General features: G+C 39.0%; 2 protein-coding genes across 6 annotated transcripts in view; both read left to right on the top strand.

The window, feature by feature from the left end:
* LOC113136884 (cGMP-inhibited 3',5'-cyclic phosphodiesterase A-like) overlaps positions 1-5,845 on the top strand; it is a 43,390-nt gene extending 37,545 nt beyond the window's left edge. The window contains exons 15-16 of one of the 2 annotated variants that reach the window (XM_026318022.1): positions 506-747; positions 1,112-5,845. In XM_026318022.1, the coding sequence (XP_026173807.1) occupies positions 506-747; positions 1,112-1,123 (254 nt within the window). In that variant the 3' untranslated portion in view covers positions 1,124-5,845. Of the gene's footprint in view, positions 1-505 lie in introns of both variants that reach the window. The other variant, XM_033325509.1, reaches the window with a different exon arrangement.
* The window catches only part of LOC113136230 (solute carrier organic anion transporter family member 1C1-like), a 38,625-nt gene continuing 19,481 nt past the window's right edge, over positions 1,075-20,218 (top strand). The window contains exons 1-4 of one of the 4 annotated variants that reach the window (XM_033325510.1): positions 1,075-1,207; positions 5,701-5,744; positions 6,473-6,567; positions 18,695-18,860. In XM_033325510.1, the coding sequence (XP_033181401.1) occupies positions 18,771-18,860 (90 nt within the window). In that variant the 5' untranslated portion in view covers positions 1,075-1,207; positions 5,701-5,744; positions 6,473-6,567; positions 18,695-18,770. Of the gene's footprint in view, positions 1,208-5,700; positions 5,745-6,472; positions 6,568-11,891; positions 13,377-15,878; positions 15,933-18,536; positions 18,861-20,218 lie in introns of those variants that run through there. The other 3 variants (XM_026316864.1, XM_026316873.1, XM_026316855.1) reach the window with 3 other exon arrangements.

The raw sequence follows: 20,218 nt of genomic DNA, 5'->3' as shown, positions 1-20,218 counted from the left end.
TGTGTTTTAAAGGTAACAGCCACTGTACCCTTACGCCTGGAAATAGGGGGGTGCTCAAAGTTGCATTCTGCAATCTCACCAATAGATGACACTAACTGTTTCACATTTTACACACTGCAACTTTAAAACTGTGAGCTTAATCTCTTGTTGCTTGGTGGGACCTGGACAGATTTGTCTGGAAGGGTCTGTCTGAATTTTTTGGCTCTTCTCTTCGGGTAAAGTTAAGCTAAAGTTAAGATTCGCAAACGAAAATCAATCACGTGAATTTCTTTAAAGGTGAATTGCTGATATGTACGAGTGCATTTTATTAGTGCAAACTTTCTCTGTTCATTTGTTAATATGACTGTTTCATCTATATTTATTGGAAAGCATTTGCACCCATGGAGTTACACAGCTAGCAAACTGAATGACCCATTTAAAGACATTTTGGGAAATATACTTATTGCTTTTCTTGCAGAGAGATGGATGAGAATATTGTCTAACTGATGGTTTTTGTGTCTGTTAGGGCTCCAAGAAACCAAAAAGATGAGAAGGAGAAAAGTTTTTTGCCAGATCACAAAACATCTTTTGGAAAACCATGAAATGTGGAAAAGAGTCATTGCTTCAGAAGCTGAGGAGGAAGCCCAGAAAGAGGATGCAAACTGCATTGGCAGTTCAACCGATCCAATCACAGCCATTCATGAGGAAGAGGAGGAGCAAGCAAGCAAAGAGGAGGATTCAACTGATGGCCTTGATGAAAGGGAAGAGATACTGACTATAGAGGAAGAGGAAATCCTTCCACAGTCAGAGACTTCAGGGGGAAAAGAAGAACCAGAGTAATATCAACTTTGAGCTCCTTGTAAACCAGGAATTTTATCTAAAAACATTTGTCTCTTTCCTAACTAAACTTAACTAAACTCTTGATATGGTAGCCAGCACATCACTTTGACACTACACTGTAGATGTTTTGGGTAACATGTGCCTAACAAAAACAGGGTTTGAGGACAGGTTTGATGCTTGGCCAGTGCATCAGTCCAGGGGAGAAAAGTGAGCTGAGCAAAAGATGAAAAGACTAAGATGCAGAAGAAGAAGCTAAAAAACGGACTGCATTTTTTTTTTTCCTTTTTTGTAGCATTTGTTGTAGTCTGGATTTGGTGCCATGTCCTCACCCAGGCTGCCCATTTTGCACTGTGGGCCAACCATGCTGATTCACTGATTCACTCCACCAGTGAGTAATACACTGTCATGAGCACCCCTGCCCTGCTTCTTGCTCCCAAGCATCAGGACACCATGGAGCTCCCAGTCAGTTAAGGATGTGCAACAAGCCCCTTCTCCTTGAGGACAATGGGATGAAAGCCAGGGAAAAAGCTGTGTCCACTGAGCCTTGTGGATTTCAGATGAGAAAAAAGAGTCAGTTGTAGTACATTGTGTATACAGGCATACACCCACACAAGCTTCACAGACACACTCGCAGACACAATGCTACAGTAGAAACACATTCCACAATCAGAACTGATAGGAAGTTTAACAAGGAACCCTGTTGCTCTAAAAGCTTTATTCTCACTCAAGGGAAAACATACAAAACAATGTTTTGTTCATGTCAAACAATGTTTGTCCTTAGTTGCATTTTTTTTCCTCTTCTGTTTTCTTACTCAAAATTAGTCCAGTACACCTACACATTTCCAGGCCACACAACTCAGGAAGGCACAAACCTGTAGAGAGAAAGAAACAAAAACTTGCAATGTCCTTGTCCTTTTACTTGGCACAGCTTTGAGATTTTCTTTCTGTGCAGTTTGAGATGTTATTGATTTACTGATGGTCCCCTGAGGCTCGTGAGTCCCTTTGTGCATCACAAAGGAATCATAAGGGAAACAAGATTATACAGTAGATCTTGTTATACAGTATTTAACAAATTTATTTCATTTTGTCTGCTTTTTCAGTGTCAGTGTCCCTTTGGTTTCTATACTATTCACATTAACGCTAATTTAGGACATACAAAGTTATGTAATATTGTAATACATTAATTATATATGAAATTGTATAACGATTATTAATATATGATATTAACAATTAATTTATTTAGCCAGGTAAGCCAAATTTAGGATCAGTGAGGTGCATATTCTTCATATTCTGAAATGCTGCTATTTGTATTCTTCTGTGGCACTATAAGGGTCGTTTTATCTGCACGTGTAGTCAGTCATCAGTGGGAGCAAATAAAAAAGGCAGACTGGGAAAGATAAGAATTTAATGTAGCACGAATAACGAGAAACATACCGACAAAAACTGTCAGCGAAGGTGATGATGTTCTGTATAGTTTCATTTTAAAGTAAAAATGCAACAGATTAGCAGATACTACACAGTTTTAATTTTAATCTGTTTTAGACCAGCTGACTCACCACATGTCTGGGTTTTGCTCTCTATTTGTAATCCTCACTGATAGCATAATGTATGGCTTAATGCGGGGTGTCATTTCTTTCCTTTGATGTCCTCAGATATTCAGATTGGTGGTGATGGAACATGGAGAAAAGCCTTTGTGAGGAGACTTAGTTATGGGGGAGGGGGTAGCAGGGGGCATTTCCTTTGCTTGTTGCTGCTTATGAAAGGTCAGAGGAGTTTCACATCTTTTTCACATTGCTGCAGAAGTCTACAAAATATGCAGTACAGTGTTGACCTGACACTGGAAATACTATAGGTGGATTCACTTGGAGAGACTGAAGGATGCTTTGTCTTCACTTGGCAATCTGTCACGGTTACTTTGTGTCAAAGTTGATCAAAGTGATCAGAAGCTCATTTTTACACAACGTAAGGACTTCCTTGATAGCACCTTTTGAAGACGCTGTCTGAGACTTAGGGTTGGATCAGAGAGCGAGGTGGACTTGGACAGGTAAAACAATGTAGGCTGTTGTTAAATCTGCATGACACTTTTTGTCAGAGGCATTTAAGCAGCACCGATTTTGCTTCAGTAGATGTTGAGACTTGCTATGTCACTATAAACATTACACATTTAATGAGCCCCCCTCAATTTGAAGCCATGCAAGCTGAGAATTACAGGTGAGCTGCTTGGCGAGTGTTGATCAGACAAAAGATGAGAGTGCAAACACGTTACCAGGGAGGGAACCTCTTTCAAATTTGAAACACTGTCATAAAAACAGCAACCAGAACAAGAACATAAGATAGAAAAGCTGACATCCACTAAGGATAGCCACTTTGTGGATAAAAACAAATGAAGCCTTCCTTTAAACAAACTTGGTTTTACTGATTAAGCTTATTCTGCCATGTCCAAATTTTTCAATTCAGAATTTTGCTTGTGTTAATACTGTCTAAATCCTCAGCTTTATCCATTGCACTGCTATCAAAATGCCCATTGTGCAAAGGAGGGCTGAACTGTGCAACATAATGCCCTTCACTGCTTATTCCCTGTACTTAGAAAAGGATGCAGTAGTTGAGCTTGTTTTACTGCTCTGAAAGAGGAAGGCCATGCTAACTAGAGTACAGCCTTCATATCAAAGTTGAGAGCTCCTAATAAGTGATGAAGTTCTTTTTTTATGGTAGAGATTGTAGATGTTTAAAAAAGCTTAATTTAACTAAATTTCACCTTTAAAAATAAACCCAGTTGGCATAGGGTTTGTTTGCTGGACTGTTTAATAGGCCTGTGTTAGTTTGAACTAGGTGTACCTAATAAACTGCTGAGTATATAATCCAGTATAATCCATCCAATGCATGATTAAAAAGCAGAATTACATTCAGTGATGAAGTGACTCCTAGCAGGACAGGAATCCTTGGACAAAAACAGTCCCTAATTAAATGTTATATTGTTGCTTTGCAAAAGAAAATATGAAATAACAAAATGATATCTGACCCCTGAACAAGGCATATTTTGCCTGCCAGAACATGTGACAGCAGTGTATTTGTAGTGTACATGGATGCAGCTCTTCGACTTACAAATCCCCTCCTGGGCCAAATGTCTTCCAGTGGCTTCACCTTGCATAGACTTGCCATGATAACTCTACCTGTAGCAGTAAAAAGGATATGTAAGTACCAGCTGTTATACAACCAGTGTACACAGCTGTGAGTCATGTAGGACTGGGGTCTTTTAGTTGAGCATTTTTGAAGCACTGTACAGCAGCCATAGCTTTCAAACTTCAGTTATTCTAAAAATAACCAAGAGTTTAAAAGGCTCCACAAGCCTCCTGTAAAAACTAGGCATTTTTGCACACATGAATGAGCTGGAGGTCCATGCACTGTAAATACTCTACAAACCATACGGTGATATAATATTGTTGCACTTGGAATCTAATGTGCATACTATTTCATAATGCATATTGGATCTTTTGTTTTTTTTTCCTCATGTGACAGACTTGTGCTCCACATCTCCACATTGGGGGTCCTGCTGACTTGTTTGCAGTCATCCAGCCGTCATTTACTGTGTATCCTGTACATCTGGGGGGGGGGGGGATCCACACAGACACAGATCATGCAAACTCAACATAGAAAGGTGCCAGGTCAATCGGGGTTCAAACCTGAAACCTTCATACTGTGAGGTGACAGTGCTAATCACTGCAACACCGTGCCACCCCCTCCCTTTACTTATTTGCTTGAACTCTATGTGATTTGCTAGTGGTTCTATGTGAGAATTCAGATCTCACAATACACACTTCCCTTCTTTGATTTCACCTCTCATCCAACCTAACTAACTGTGCACACTACAGAGCACCAATCAAAGAGACTTAATCAAAACTGTGATACAATTTGAGGTAGGTGTTTTTGTCAGCCCAAATCAACAACCATTGTTGTTGCCATTTAGGGGTTTTCAGTTAGTCATAGGTATGATCAACAATTTTTCTTCAGTCTTTTGGGGACAGATTGTTTTGTTTTTTTTTCCTTTAATGAAAATAATGGTCCATGCCACTTGACCTTCTTACAAATTTTCTACACTTAGATAAAGACTATTTTCAAATGCAGGCTTACAGTTTCCATTGGTTTCTTTTCATTTCTGTTTTGTTTACATATCTATTAAGACTTTCTTCAAACAACATAATTTTGATAAAACTGTAAATTAGATAAAGACTCATAAAAACCAAGACATGAACGCTCACATTGTCTGTTGGCTTTTTGGTCTTGATCCTCATGGCTATACTTGCCACTGATCTGTGTCAGGCTATTACATGGCATACATAATTCTACTTTATCTTGTTTCAAAATGTTCAGTAAAACTTAGCCGGAAAACAGTGAAGCTGCGGGGCCCTTAATTACAGCTAAACTATCTCAGTGGTTTCTTCAAACTAAATAGAAGAAGGGGATTGCTGCACATTGGATTAATTTGTGCAAACCAAAGAAACTTTTGAATTTTGTGGTTTGTTGTGATTTGCACAAAATGAGCCCCCAAATCGATCATGTTTCGTGCATCTTCCTTTTTGTCAGTGTTAACCTGCGTTAACCTGAACCTGGTGAGGATGTCTGGAGGTGTATATATTTTGTTTTCATGTGAAGGCAGGACAGATTAAAGCAACATTAAGCATTAATCTAAACAAATGGAGCTCTCTGTGTTGCCCACACGTCTTTACCCTCTTGTTATTGTTCACTGCCGAGTCGGTAGACAGCAGGAGCAGCACTAAAATGGAACGAACCAACTGTTCTGTTCTCAGACTGCAGCCCGTCTAATTTCTTTTTTGATGGTTTGAACCAAAAACATTCCTTTTTTTGTATTGTTTGTTGTTTCAGACATTTATAGGGGGCCGTGCTCCTGTGCCATACCATTTTCACAAGTATGTATGTATGCATACATTGTTTGAATGCTATATTCATCAGCTTTCCTTCCAAAGGAAACCAAAACAAACCTTTTTCACCCCCTTATAGTAAGACAAAGACGACTACTCTAGCAGATGCTACACTGACTCAATTCTTTTCTTCTCTCCAGTATCTTGCACTTAACACATGTAGCAATACCTACAGGATGGGGAAATTGTGTGATTCACCAGTATTTGTTTAAGGGGAATATGACATTTTATTTCTAGATATTGTTTGACTTTGTATAAAAATATATACTGTACAGATTCAGAAGTATATTATGACAAAAACTTTTAGAAAAATATTTATTTTTACTGTTTTGTAATTTAGACACAATACTGTAGCTCCTCTTTTGCCAGATTTACTGGAAGTGCCTCTTGACAATGTATTACAAAGTAACTATACAATATATATATTGAGGTTATTAGAACCTGTCACTAGCAGAGCAGTGTTGATGTTGTAATGTGAATATTGTTGAATAATAAGATTTATAAATGCTGTGCACTCGTCTGGCTTGGTTTCTTTTTTAGTTTGTGAGTGGATTTTACATTGCTTCATTTTCATAACAAATTTTAAAATTACACTGACATTTTTATTAGGTACCACTGTTTCATATGTGTTGCAGTTGTTACACATATTTTTATAATGACTCACATCCACTTTCTATATTTTCAGTCTGATTTCCTACCTGACTTGTATTTCACAGGAGTGTGACCAGCACAGACCAGCACTAGGATGCTACTGCAGCCACCTGAGCCTTTGTAGCTGTGAGAACTGATTTGTTTGAAGAAAGACAGACGGGTAACTACCAAAGGATTATTTATTGTTCTATTTACTGTATTTACTGTGACATCTAATAAGTAAATAATTTTACAGCATAGCTAAGTGGCTAAGACAATACCATTAGGGAAATTAAAGAACATTTTCAAACCTGGAGGCTGATCGCTGTAGTCCAAGTCGGTTTTACCAGTTTGTAAACTAAAATGCAGTGCTGTAAGTCACATGAGAACATTCCCTCCACTCCAACTCCATGGGTCTTCTTCAAACCAAGAAGAAGACCCATGTTTTGTACTGGTTAAAATCCCAATGTACATCTGCTCTGCCCTGTGCTTGTGCAGGTTTTCTCCAGGTACTCCAATTTCCTCCCACAGTCCAAAAACATGTATGTCAGGTTGATTGGTGATTCTAAATTGTCTATAGAAGTGAGTGTGAGGTTGTTTGTCTCTATGTGGCCCTGGGTAGGCTCCAGCAGATCCCTGGGACCCTAAATAATAAGTGGGTATAGATAATGGATGGATGGATTTCTAGTAGTGCAAATAATGTTAGTAAAAGGTCAGTTATTTGGCTGATATTAAAGCTAAGTTGAGCATGCCACCACCTAAGGCCATACACTAGACAATTTTATACTCAATTTTAGGCCTGAATTGCCCCCCCACCCTCCAAAAAATGACCATGGGGATTTGGCCCCTTTCGAGGATTTTTGCAACTGATTATTTGTCTAAATAATCCTCAAGTGTGTGGTGTCAATTCTATTATTTTACTGCTCCTGATCAAGTTGGAGCTTTCTCAATCTTGAAAAAATATCAAACATGTTTGATTTTTATGATTCCTGATCTGGCCGCCTCAGACAGAATACCCACAATCAACAAGCTTTATGAAACAGTGAGCAGAAACACAACACAACCCACATGAAATACAGAAAAAGAGCAGCTTGTAAAATTATTGCAGCCACTCGAGTCCCTGTAAGACATACAACAGTAGGGTTGTACAAGGAAAAGGCACAGGTCATGAAGTCACATTTGATCATATAAGGTTCTGTGACATCTCCTGTCTGTGGATTCACCACTGCGAAACTTACGCGTTTGATGGCGGGTGTATGGTCTCGTGTTCTGGCCAAATCATCTAGCGTGTGTATTTTGGAGGATTATAATGTTAAAAATAGGTTGAAACTGTATGTGGTTTTTAAATTTGATGAAGATTTAAAACTCATCTAGTGCGTGGCCAACCTAAGAGGAGAACGCCAGACACACTGTGTTCATGATGAGAAAATGAGCAATTCAAATCGCAATTCGTACCACCTTCAGAGTTTATTAGAGTTTAATTATTTGATGTACTTCATTACATGGATTTTATCTTTTTTATTTATATTTTTTATTAATGTATTTTCATTTTTCTAGAAGATTGTTCTAACTTTCTAGCTTTGACAGTTATTTGTCTACAATAATTACATCTTATCAGTACTTTCCTTGTTTGACCTCTATCATGTTTGTGCCATTTTGCCTTAAAGGGAAAACATTGAGTCCTAGTTCCACCTCCTGCAGCAGCAATACTCTCATTTAATAGCATAAATCTTGTACACTCCTGATTTTTTTCTAAATAAGCTTACCATCAGAATCAAGCTCTGGTGACCTGTGCAGTTCACATTAGTAGGAGACAGACGTTTGCCTTCCGGGCAAATGCAAACTGTGCCTGCAATTTGGTCTGCGGTTTGCTGTGGCCCCTGACAGTGCATGATATACCACTTTTAAAAGGCAGAGAAGATAGAGAGAATGCTCAGCGTTTCCATTAGAAAGTAGCTGGCAGCCCCATGCAGTCTCAGCAGTGTGACCCTGTATAGAAAAGGGATTTCAGAGCCCCATCTAACCAGCTTAACAGAGGAGTTTAAAAGTGCACCAAAACCCGAGCAAATAGCGAGGGCTCAACATGCCCTTTGTGTTTGAGCATAGCTTCACTTTGACTTTGATGATGGACTACTAACAGGACCTTGAGCTGAAACTGCCTGTCAAGCCAGTGGGACCGGCCACAGCAGCTTAATTTAAGCAGATAAAATACAGAATATAAGACTCAGCCAAGATGCTAAGTACTTACTCTTTTCTTGGGTAAGTCAAGGTTCTGTAGTTTACAAGTACATCAGGTCAGTTTAAAGGTACTGTAGACATACTTTGTATACTATACTTAGCGCATGCACACTACACAAACAATTCAAATGTTTGTGATGCTACAAGAAAAAGATCAGTTTAATTTACCACTTCAAATGTCATCTCATGACAATCTTCCTCTTTGTCTTATAATTTTATATAGGTATAATGTTGGTGTATAACATACACCATTACAAGTATTACATTATTAACATTTATTGTTTGTTTATTTAATTTATTTAGGGAGATTGTCCGTGTACATAATGTATTTAGCAATGCTATACTACTAATCTGCAAAGTTACTGTTTCATTTTTTTCATTATCTTAATATTATCTGACCGTATTCTCAGTCAGTAAGTGCTATAGTACCTTGTGTTCGAATTTGAATGTAACTGATTCTTCTCTAAAAAAAAAAACCTACACATTGCAGGGAGGCATCGTTTGCCCTACTCAAAACATAGCGAGTGAGGTCCCCTCACCATATGATAGGAAGAAGATTTTCCTGTTTTGTTTTTGTTTTTAGGATTTAAATGTGGTGCTTTAAAAAGAAAAAGAATTGAACATTTTGTTATGCAAGGCAAGTATGTTTCACCTGTAAATGCCATTTTCAGGTTTATCCACTTTGGTGTGGACACGTCCTACTTAGACCAGTCCTGTGTTCCCTGTTAGGCCTTCACCAAGGAATGAAAAAAGGCAGCAAGCTGTTCAAAATAAGATCATACCAGAGCCCTTTGACCTCAGATTCCAATCATCTCATGCATATAATTGAGTTGCCCAGACTGTATGAACAATGAGAAATAAATTTTAAAAAAAACTTGGGCATAGAATTGCTTTCTCCTAAATGCTAACCTTAGCTAAAAATAAATCCATTAATATTTGTAACACGTGTTCAAAACTGTACAAGACATCTTCATATTGCAGGCAGAAAACCAGAAGATGAAGTTGCAAAGAGGCATGAGCACTTTACCAGCTATAGTGTGCAACATAGACTTTAGTCTATAAATTATCATGCTGGCACTAGCATACCTTTTTAGAGTTTAAAGAGCAAATCATATATAAGGAACATCAAAAAGTAAAAGCCACCACCAGAGCTATAACTAAGGTAATGTAGTAAGGGACTGAACTTTATTAAACGGTAAAATTCATTTCTGTGATTAATTTATACAGATCATCAATTAATGAATGTCAATTCACATTCACTTCATACATCCACTATGCACTTACATATAACTTCATTCTGGATCTGTGCATTTGATTTTTTTCTGTCCATTTGATTATTTTCTCTCTAAGCAGAACAGTGTCCATTCTCATGGTAATATGAAGATTTATTTTTCAACCAAAGTGCTCATCATATGCTAAGTTGAACATGTTGCTGCCTGATCCATTTATATGTATGTCACATTCACAAGCTACTGTAGCTGGTGTGTGTTTCTTGAAAGAGTGCTGGAGAATACTGCACTCAACCAGAATCATTTAGCAGGTGCATTTAGACAATTTAGAAGTGAGTGAGTAGACATTTCTGTTACTAGTCTTCCTATATTGTAGTAGACATTTTTGCAACATAAATACAACTGGGTCAAGCATGTAATTCCTTTCATCTGAGGTTGGTTGAAAAAAAAATATTTCAGTGAGAACGGGTTGTGTTCTGCTTATAGAGTGGATGATGAAATTTTTGTGCAACTGGAATGCAGCTAATTTGGTGACATATAAATAAATGTATGAAGTAAATGTAAATATTTCTTAATTTAGAGCTTAAGAATGAGCCAATCATAGAAAACCATAGTCACGTGATCCTATGCGTGAAAGGGTTAATAGAGCTTTTGAAATAACTGAGTAGAATAAAGTTAAAGTTAAAAAATAATTTAAGCTCACTGGGTCCATATGTCTGCCACATATATTGAATATAGGCTTCTCCTCCTCTGGGAGACGTTTGACATGTTCATTAGGAATAAAATGTAAAGTAGCTACTGAGCTGTAGTTGGCTTTCACATAATGATGGGAATTATGTTGAATAGCCGCCTTATGATTTGCAATGTGTACCTTAAAAGCTCATTTTGTTTGGCCAACATAAGCCTTGCCACATGAGTATCTGAGAATACAATTTTGTGGTGGATGATGTTACTATAGGTCAATCTATATCTAATTGCTTATAGGTCAAAGTCATGTCACACCACAGAATGCCTCAGAGAAAATGTGCCAGCAGTTTAAGCAAAATCTCCTTGATCTTTTAAGTCATGCTTAATAGCAACCACATGACGAGGAATATGCTGCTTGATCAGAGTATTGTCCACAAAGACTAAAGCTGTTCACTTTAGTTGTAGCCATTAATGTTTTTAATACTCTCACACTTAAACACTTTTTAAAGCAGAACGCTTCATGAAAAGATGCTAAAGTATGTCACCACTTCATATTCAATGACTTCGCTCTAATTAGCCAGTTCGCTAATAATTGTGAAAATGTAGCTTGATTTTGTCACTAAATGATTTAAAGATCATTGACTGTAAAAAAAAAAGCCATTTAAGCCTAGCTTTCTATTTTTTCACTATTTTAATTAGCTTTGTTTAAATGAAGCACTTCCTATTGAAATATTCAGATCGTTATTGTGCTCTACATGCACTATTGTTTAGAAACTTCTCTTTTCTTAAAGCCAAAATTAGTGACAGAGTTTTCAAGTGAGGATACTGCATTAGTGCAACACCACTTTGTTAGACCTGCTCTGGCCTGGCTTTACCCAAGCCTTTAATTTCCTACATGTCAGTTGCCATAGCAACAGAGAAACATGCAAGACCTGGTCTATTATATGTCCTCACAGGATTATCTGTAAACAAATAGGTTGAAAATGCTGTTTGCCTACATGAATACTCTGTAAAAGGGGAACTTCAGTGAATAATGTTTGTAAATCATAACCTGGATTTTTTCATTCAGCTTAAGCAAAAGGAAAATCAGCAAGTTCAAAATCTGCCATTGATGATGAAGCCAGACCAAGAGGACGTTCAGAAACACCACAAATGCTGGGAATATGTTGCATTGCTATAGTTTTTGTAGTGCAACCATGAAAAAGAAACCTACTTGAATCAGGTGTCATACAGTTCTGAGGACAGGGTCTTTGTGAGACATTGAGAAAATTCAAGGACATGACAGTGTGTCTGCTTTTTCAAATGTGAAGCATCTGACAGTTGTGAGTGCCAGTGCAATCAGATACAGATACAGTTGGCAGGACAGGTGCTACGAGAACATGGTGGAAATATGCTACAAGTCACCTTTTGTTTCCATATGCTTACCTAACATTGATTTGTCCTCCAGTCCTAAGCAGGTGTGGAGGAAAGGGAAAGTTGTAATAGATAGCTCATCTACACAACATGATGAAAATGACCAAACTCTGTAAGACTCTCTCACAGTATCACAGTATTTATATCCACTGACTCCCATGTGAGGTTGAGGACACAACAGTAAAACGACTGTCCAGACTCATCCCAGGTGCAGACCACAGAGAAGCAGAGGAAATAATAGTGCATGGGCTGTACGTATTTAGGGAAGATCAATTTCATCTCACCTAAATATCATTTCTATGGGCAATGAACTAAAAGACACAAATCTAGGTGACATGAATAGGGACACAAACAAAAGCAGGTGCTTCAGTACAGGGCAGTGGTGATCACATGATACAGCCTTCATAGTCACCAGTTCTCACCCTGATTGAACGCCATGGGGAGTGTGTGTCAGACTGCTCCCTCAGCCACCACATTTATGTCAAGGAGAAGAACATTTGTTTGGATACAAGTAACATCTGTAATTTGCCTGTTTTAAGACTGAGTGAGTGGCACCTGGGGGAAATATGGCTCTGTCTAAACCGAGTATTCAGTACTGGCCTATATATTAGTAGCTCAGCGTCAGTGTAAACAGATTGGAATCGCTAATCAGAATGATGTCAAACGGATTAAAGTTACAACGTCAATGTAAACTCAGCTCTGGATCAAGCTTTGTGACATAGTCATAGTCTTTTAAAGCCTTAAATTAGAGATCTTGGTTTTTCAACCCTGAGATAAAGTATATTTTGAATGTTTCTTTTAAGTCATGCCTTGTTTATAGCTGGTAAATAACAGCAGTCTACTGACGAATGCATGACACCGTAAATATGGCATATGATTCCAATAAAGCTCAGGCGAAGTGTAGAGAAAGGAGAGCGACAGCGCAGAGACGGAGGGAGAGAAGGATCAGGAGGGAGTGAGGCAGGGTGACAGAGGGGCGGGGGACAGAAAGAGAGGGGAGAGCGATAGTGAGAGAGAACTGCAGATTAAGACAGCCGGCTCACTGTGTAACCTCGCTCCACTGAAGTCAAATCCATCTGCACTCGCTCCATGAAAAGGAGGCTGTGCGCATCCAAGGCGTCCTATCGTCCTATCGTCCTATCTTCCACGGAGAGACACCAACCAGTGACGACATGTTCGATGAGATAAAAACCCCTGTATGAAGTGGACTAGTCAGCCTGAGAGTTACCATGAAGTGGAAATGAACTCTGAAGGTACACATCGGTGTCAGGGCATTCACGCTAAGACTCGGCGCTTCTCTTGCGTTTCCATCCACGTGAGAAGTTTGACCGGAGCTGGCAGCAGGGACGCAACCTGCGTGTTTGATTGGCTCTTTAACCTTTGCAACCCCAACAACCGGGCCACCGTTACAGAGGACACTGAGGTGAGTGGTGTGCCTGACCCCCCCCCCCCCAAACACCCTGATGCTCTTTGTGTGATATGTGAATTGTCAAGGAGTGTCTGTCTTCTCATAATGAAAAACAATGTATGGGTCGATTCAAACACATATACCAATTTGATCTTATCCCACTTATTTTTATCCCTGTGCTATTCAAATATCACTTTTAGAAGCGATCTTTAATCACATTGTTTGGTGAACTGTGAAACACTGTGTGCTGGTTAGCGATGACCTGAAAATTCTCTAAGGCACCTGCTCCATCTGCAGAGCTTTCTGGTTGAGGAGCCTGAGCAGCATCCTGAGTTTAAATCTACCTGGAGTCTTTCCAGCATGTCAGATTCTTCAACTATGTTCAATCCATGAAGATATTTTGATTTGCCATCACATCACATCACAAAATAATCTCTGGTCCTTAGAAATGCTACCAGAGTGCTCAGATGACTTTTATTATCTCAGTTGTAAATGTTTGTTTGGCTTTATCTCTGGTCTGTACACTAATATTTGGCAGTCACCCTAATATTTTTGGTCTTGATGCCACAAAAATGGTTTTATAAAATTGAAAAATTATATTGACTTGAATTAGAATCATTAAATCTCTCTGTTGTAGCAGATGCAGGGATCATTATTTTACTATTTTCACCACAGTACAACAGTCATGATAATAACCCTGAAATCTGAGGTTTTTAACTTACAGCAAGATGGCAGAGCTGATGCAGAAGAGTGTATAGATCTTAACATAAACATCCATCTTTAATCCTCGTCCTCAATCCTAGATTTCTTGAAAAGGGGCTTTAACATGCTTTTCCTAGTTAAACACAATGAAAGCATCGTTTTCTGCCTAGTAATGTTGACCTTTGGGCAGTTAAGCCTGTAGAACTTTGGTTACTCAATGTTTTCATTAGTTTCTTGAAATTAATGTTTCAAATTAAGGCTTGTTCATGTTTAATGTGCGTTGATTTCAATGGATATAACTGTGTTTATCTGATAGTATGCTGTGTCCAAGAACAGTGTACTGTACTTTTTTTCTGCAATTGTGATCTGCACCCTGTAATCCACAGTAAATTCAGTTGGTACCACTGAAAAACACAGATTCTTTCACCTTGGGTGCTGTCTGTCAGTTAGGGTTCACACACCTAAATCAAGGAGATATTTATTTAGATCAAATTGTTCCTCAACGGCACAAGGTTGATCCTGTCTCCAGTGTGTAACAAGCTTACTCTTTGACTGCACAGTAATGGCTACCACCTTGTTAAGAACACTTTATGACAGACCCCTCAAGAAGACAGCTACCTTTAGGTTGATTATCAGAACCAGAAAGAGAATCAGATTTATTGCTAAGTATGTTGGACACACAAGGAATTCGACTCTGGTACAGTGGCCCCCAGTGTGGTTGTCACAACAAGGTCACACAGTATGTACAAAAAGTAAAAAAAATAGGAATAAAAGACTAATCGGAAAATAAAAATAGAAATAGAGATAGGCAGTAAGTGTAGACTTTAGAAGAGCTTCCAGGTGAATGTTTTTGCACTGGGACAAATATTGCACTCAGGATTGCTTCCTGTATTCTGAGGTGCAGATAGTATGGATTCATACTGCTGTTCATCACAGCAGTGGCACATGGAAAGAAACTGTCTTGGTTGTTTTGTTGTACAGTGTTCTGTAGTGTGGAACGCTGGACCAGATCTATACCCTCTCCAGGGTGCTTAAGGGTTCATGGTACTTTGCTCAGTGGGGTCACATATGCTTTGTGGACTTGAAGAAGGAATTCGACCATGTCCCTTGTGGCATCATGTGGGAGGTGCTCTGGGAATATGAGGTCTGGGACTCTCTGCTAAGGGCTGTCTCTGTAGGACTGGAGCAGGAACCTTGTTCGCATTAAAAGTGAGACCTGTTCCCAGTACATGTTGGACTCTGGCAGGGCTGCTCTTTGTCATGGGTTCTGTTCATTATTTTTATAGACAGAATTTCTAGATGCACCCAGCGGCAGAATGGAGTCCAGTTCAGGGACCACGGGATTCTTTCTTTGTTTTTTGCAGATGATGTTGTCCTGTTGGCTTCTCAAGCCAGGAACTTCAGTGTGCACAGGGCCGGTTTGCAGCCAAGAGAAGCGGATGGGGTGAGAAACAGCATATCCAAGTCTTGTTCTGTAGCACCATACAGAGGGGAGGGATTCACACAGTTTGTGATCAGGATGTGAGGGGTCACCAGATAGCTTTTCTGCCCTCCTCTTGACCCATGAGTTGTACAGGTCTTCCATGTAGGGCAGGTTGGGACTGATGATGTCTGTAGGTCAAACTCTCCATTGAAGTCCGTTCCTGAACGAAACCAAATGGATGAGCAGAGAACAAACTCAATGGTTCCCCTGTAGAACTGTACCAACAGCTCCTGGGACAGGTTGAACTTCCTGAGTTGATGCAAAAAGAACATCCTTTGCTGTGCCTTCCTGATGATGGTGGATGGCTGGGTGTCCACTTTAGGTCATGGGAGATTGTGGATCCCAGAAACATGGCCTCCACTGCTGATACAGTGCTGCTGAGTATGGTGAGGGAAGAGAGAAGGATAAGGTAGGGGGGTTCCTCCTGAAGTCTACTGTCTTTGCATATTGAGCTCCAGGCTGTTGTGACCACACCACAGGGCTAGGTTTTCAAACTCCTGTCTGTATGCAAGCTTGTCACGATCAAGATCAGTTACTGACCTTCCAACCCCTAGCACTGTACCGTTTGTCTCAGCCAAGACTCATACTGAACACACCTTCAGCCAAACCCTTCTCCTGTGCTTGGGACTTCCTATATAAAATTCCTATATATTCTGTGACATTAATCATTCATTTGTCACTTCATCTGCATCACCTCATCTCAGGCACATCACATCTCCCATATTGACTCCTCTGCTGCCCAGCTTTGTCTCAAAGAAACTCAGATTCTGTCAGTTTCTGATCTCACTTCCACACTGCCTTAATTGCCTTCCAAATATGAAATTTTCTCTAGCTCTGAGAAAAATCCATCTCAACTGCAGGACTTTGCTTTGACATCAACTCAATTGACAGTAGTCTCAGATGCCCCTGAACTTCATCCTAATCCCTCTCCCTCCTTGGACTCTAAAATCATTCCAACCAATGGTGTTCTTCAATAAACAAATGATACAGGGTTTTTTTCTCCTACCAGACTGGGTTATTCTAGCCTATCCAATAGTAAACAACTATATTTTGGGGTCCCTCAAGGCTCTGTCTTGGGGCTTATTCTTTTTTCACTCTGTCTGGCCCCAGATGGGCCCCAGTTTCATGGCTTCTTCATGTTATTACATGTAATCCTACTTTAAACAAATCATGTCTTGTTTTACCACCACATAAAATTCATCGCTAAATTGACATTTTCATCTTCATATAATCAGTAGAATTAAATCATGCCTGTTGAAAATGAATGCCAAAATTTTAAGTCATGTATTTATTTCAAGTCATCTAGACTACTGTAATTTGTAGTCTGCCCGCCTGTTACTTGAGAAGCATTCAGGTCATCTACAGTGCTTGCACATGCAGCAAAATTTAATCATATTGCATCTCTTCACTGGCTACCAACTCACCTGAGGCATGATTTTAAAGTGCTACTTCTCACCTATAAAACTGTTAATGGACTTCACCCATCATGTTTAAATGACCTTCTCCATCTGTACATCCCCTATCGCTCCTCAGAACCCTAAAATGCAGGTTTATTGGTCACAGACTGTCACTGTGAAAAGCTTTGCCATATAATATTAAGGCAGCTAGTTCAACTGTTATTTTAAAGTAAATTAAAAAGTAACCTACATTTTAAGGAAATGTGGTTAATGTAGATCAAATGGGCAAAAACATGATTCCAACTGCTGAAGACCATATAATGAAAAAATCCTATGTGATGCAGTAATGGAATCATGAGGTCAACCATCATAAGCCATTGTAAAGAGTGTTAAGGAAAGTGCTCATGTTGTTACAGATAAGTAGACAGGATAAACTCCTACTTTAGTGCTGTACTTGCTACAGCACAGTATTTGAGGTAATGAGTTTCAAGAAAGATTTGGAGTTTCAAGGAAGTATAAACATTTGTGGTACACAAGAAAGTAGCTTATAATACCTTTTTCTCAGTTTTTTTCCTATTCTGTAGCTTTTATGGACTAGTGCTTCATATTGACCTACTCAAAAGCTGGTTTTTGTCTAATTCTTTGGAAGTAGGTCAAATCGGTTGTGGTTAGCCAGCTCTTTTGACAGACAGAAAAATAATCCAGAAAGAAAAATGCAAGCATTTGGCACTCAGCAGTAGCAGTCCTGTTGAGAGATTTCTTTTTGGTGTTCACACTCACTAACCTATTCCCCTGGAGAACTTACCTTCACTGTTTTATATGCTGGAAGTGAAGTGTGGTGGGTTAGGGACAATAAGTGAAATTAGGAAGCTGAACATGATGCGATAGAGAGGATTCAGAGAAGAGGATAAAATAGCTGGTGTGATAATTTATCATTTATTCAAAACAATTCATAATTCAAATAATAAAAACAACAACACTGGAAGGTTTTTACAATGAAGCAGAAAGTGCTGATTTTGCTATGATCCCTTAAAACAATCAGCAACAAAGGGAAACATCACAAAAGATGCAAGCTTTCTTTGAAAATCTAAGAACATACATCTATGACTTTACACAGATACTATAAAACTACTGACAGGTTAAAATATGTGAATGCTTAATATGATGCTTTTATTCTTTACTTATCCAGTCAGTTGGGTGTCCATGCTGTCAGTGTACTGCTGACACAGTATTTAGCATTTATGAGAAGTGATTTAGCTAAATTCAAACACATTTTTAGTAGTTGTGGCTCCAAAAGCCTAAAGCACATCTAATTTCTTCTCAAGTGGTTTATGTGTGATGTTTAGTCAGTGAGGCTGTTTTAAGGTTATGAGATTATGGTTTTACCGCACTTCACAAATCAGGTTTATGGTTCATTGTATTTGGTCGCATGATATCCATCACATGTCAAACTGAAACAAAAAAGAATGCAGTTGAGATATGTAGGAATGCTTAACTCAGTCTTTAAAACTGCTGCTTAAAATAGTTAATTGGAAACAATAATCTTTTGTTTTAAAAAATGGCCATATCACCTGCAACATTGACGATGTTGACTTTTTAATTGCGATTTAAGTCCTTAGATCCCTAAAACAAATACAAGGACACATTGGCTGTGCGTTTGTGTGTCGGTCTCTCGTCTGCTGGTTGCTGTAGACCTGTTTCTGTTTTTGTGCTGAGAAAGTGGGTCACATGCTTGAATTATCCATTTGCAGGGTTGCATGCATCAGTGCCAAGAAATTGCATTACGTGGGAGACTACTGTAGGGAGACACCGAGACATTTCTGGAGGATGGAGGAGAGAGCTGGGCACAGACAGGAGAATGGACGCAGTGACAGCGCTGCCAGAGAACCACGCTCATCTCCATGCACCAGCCTGAAGGTATACAAGCTAACATGTCTCTTATGAAGGAGTGCTGAGGAGTCACATGCTCTCTTACTATATGGACAGTATGCTTAAAAACATTTGTATGTGTAGAGACCAGTACTAGGCAAGTAAACACATTACAACCATCTAACAAGTGACCTCCTCAAGGCCAATGTATTTATCTATGAGGGGTAGTTTATATTTCATTTTAACCTGTGACCAGTATATCTTAATAGAAAACCACTAGTAGAAAGGCAGAGGAGCTGACTCATGCTTGCACAGATATTTATCCATTCATGTTAGTGTCATTGACATCATTTGAAAGTACTGATACTTTATAGGGTTCGGTGATTATCTGGGCGAAGACAAGGTTGTACAGTGTGTGATCCACCTGCCATTGTTCATTTTTTGTGTTGTGCCATTTTGTCAAGACTAAGGTCTTGACAAAATGTGAAAATACTTGCAACTCGATTTCAATACCAATAACTTGTGACTTCACTCGGACTTGATACTAATCCAAATATTAAAACTTAACATACCTATGCACCTGTATGTACGTGTGCGTGAGCAGTCGGCTCGGCAACCAATCAAATGAATCCAGGAAGTTAAACAAAGCCGCACTCTGCACAATGACACCAAAGACAATTTCATTCGGGTACGAAAATTATGAAGTGGTCAACAAAAAACGAATGGCAGTATGCGAAACATGTGGGTCGAAGATTTCAGACCGAGACGAAACAGCTTTTAAGTTCGGTCGACATTTGCACTGGTGCAAAGAGCGGTAAGTAGATGTCAGGAGCTAACTAATGCTTAGCTAACTTTGGCTAATCAGGAAACGGGCTACAGCTGCTCTCGCGCCACTTACTTTGTATGTTTTGAGTCAACGTATCCAAGATTTATAATCAATAAGTCATCAGCGTCTAATATTAGCTCACTATGTGTTATTGATGGATGGTGAGGAGTAGTGTAACTTTGATGCTGCTTCTGAAATTTGGTCTTTTATATAGCTATATATATGTATGTCCTTGGACCGATATGGGTTTTTTGGAGCCAATGCCGATACCGAGTTAAAAAAAGAATACACTTGCACAGGCAATGGCATTTCAATTCGTGTGTTCAAACTTTTGACTGGTACTGTATATAGAATGCAGTATACATAAACAGAATACATATACATAAACACATTTTACACATTAAAAAATGTGAATGTTGATATGTCTGCAATAGGCTCATATCGGCCCATAAAATCGGCAAAACTATACATCGGTCGGGCTCTAGTTAGAACAAGATCCCCACTGTTCTGGAACTGTGGATCCTCAAAAATGTAGTCATTTTATGTCTTCAAATGAATTTCCTGCTAGAAAATGTCATGA

The sequence above is a fragment of the Mastacembelus armatus genome, chromosome 13 (genome assembly GCF_900324485.2).
Source record: "Mastacembelus armatus chromosome 13, fMasArm1.2, whole genome shotgun sequence".
In the NCBI taxonomy this organism is placed as follows: domain Eukaryota; kingdom Metazoa; phylum Chordata; class Actinopteri; order Synbranchiformes; family Mastacembelidae; genus Mastacembelus; species Mastacembelus armatus.
The sequence above is the reverse complement of the archived record's forward strand: the minus strand, read 5'-3'. Positions and strand labels throughout refer to the sequence as shown.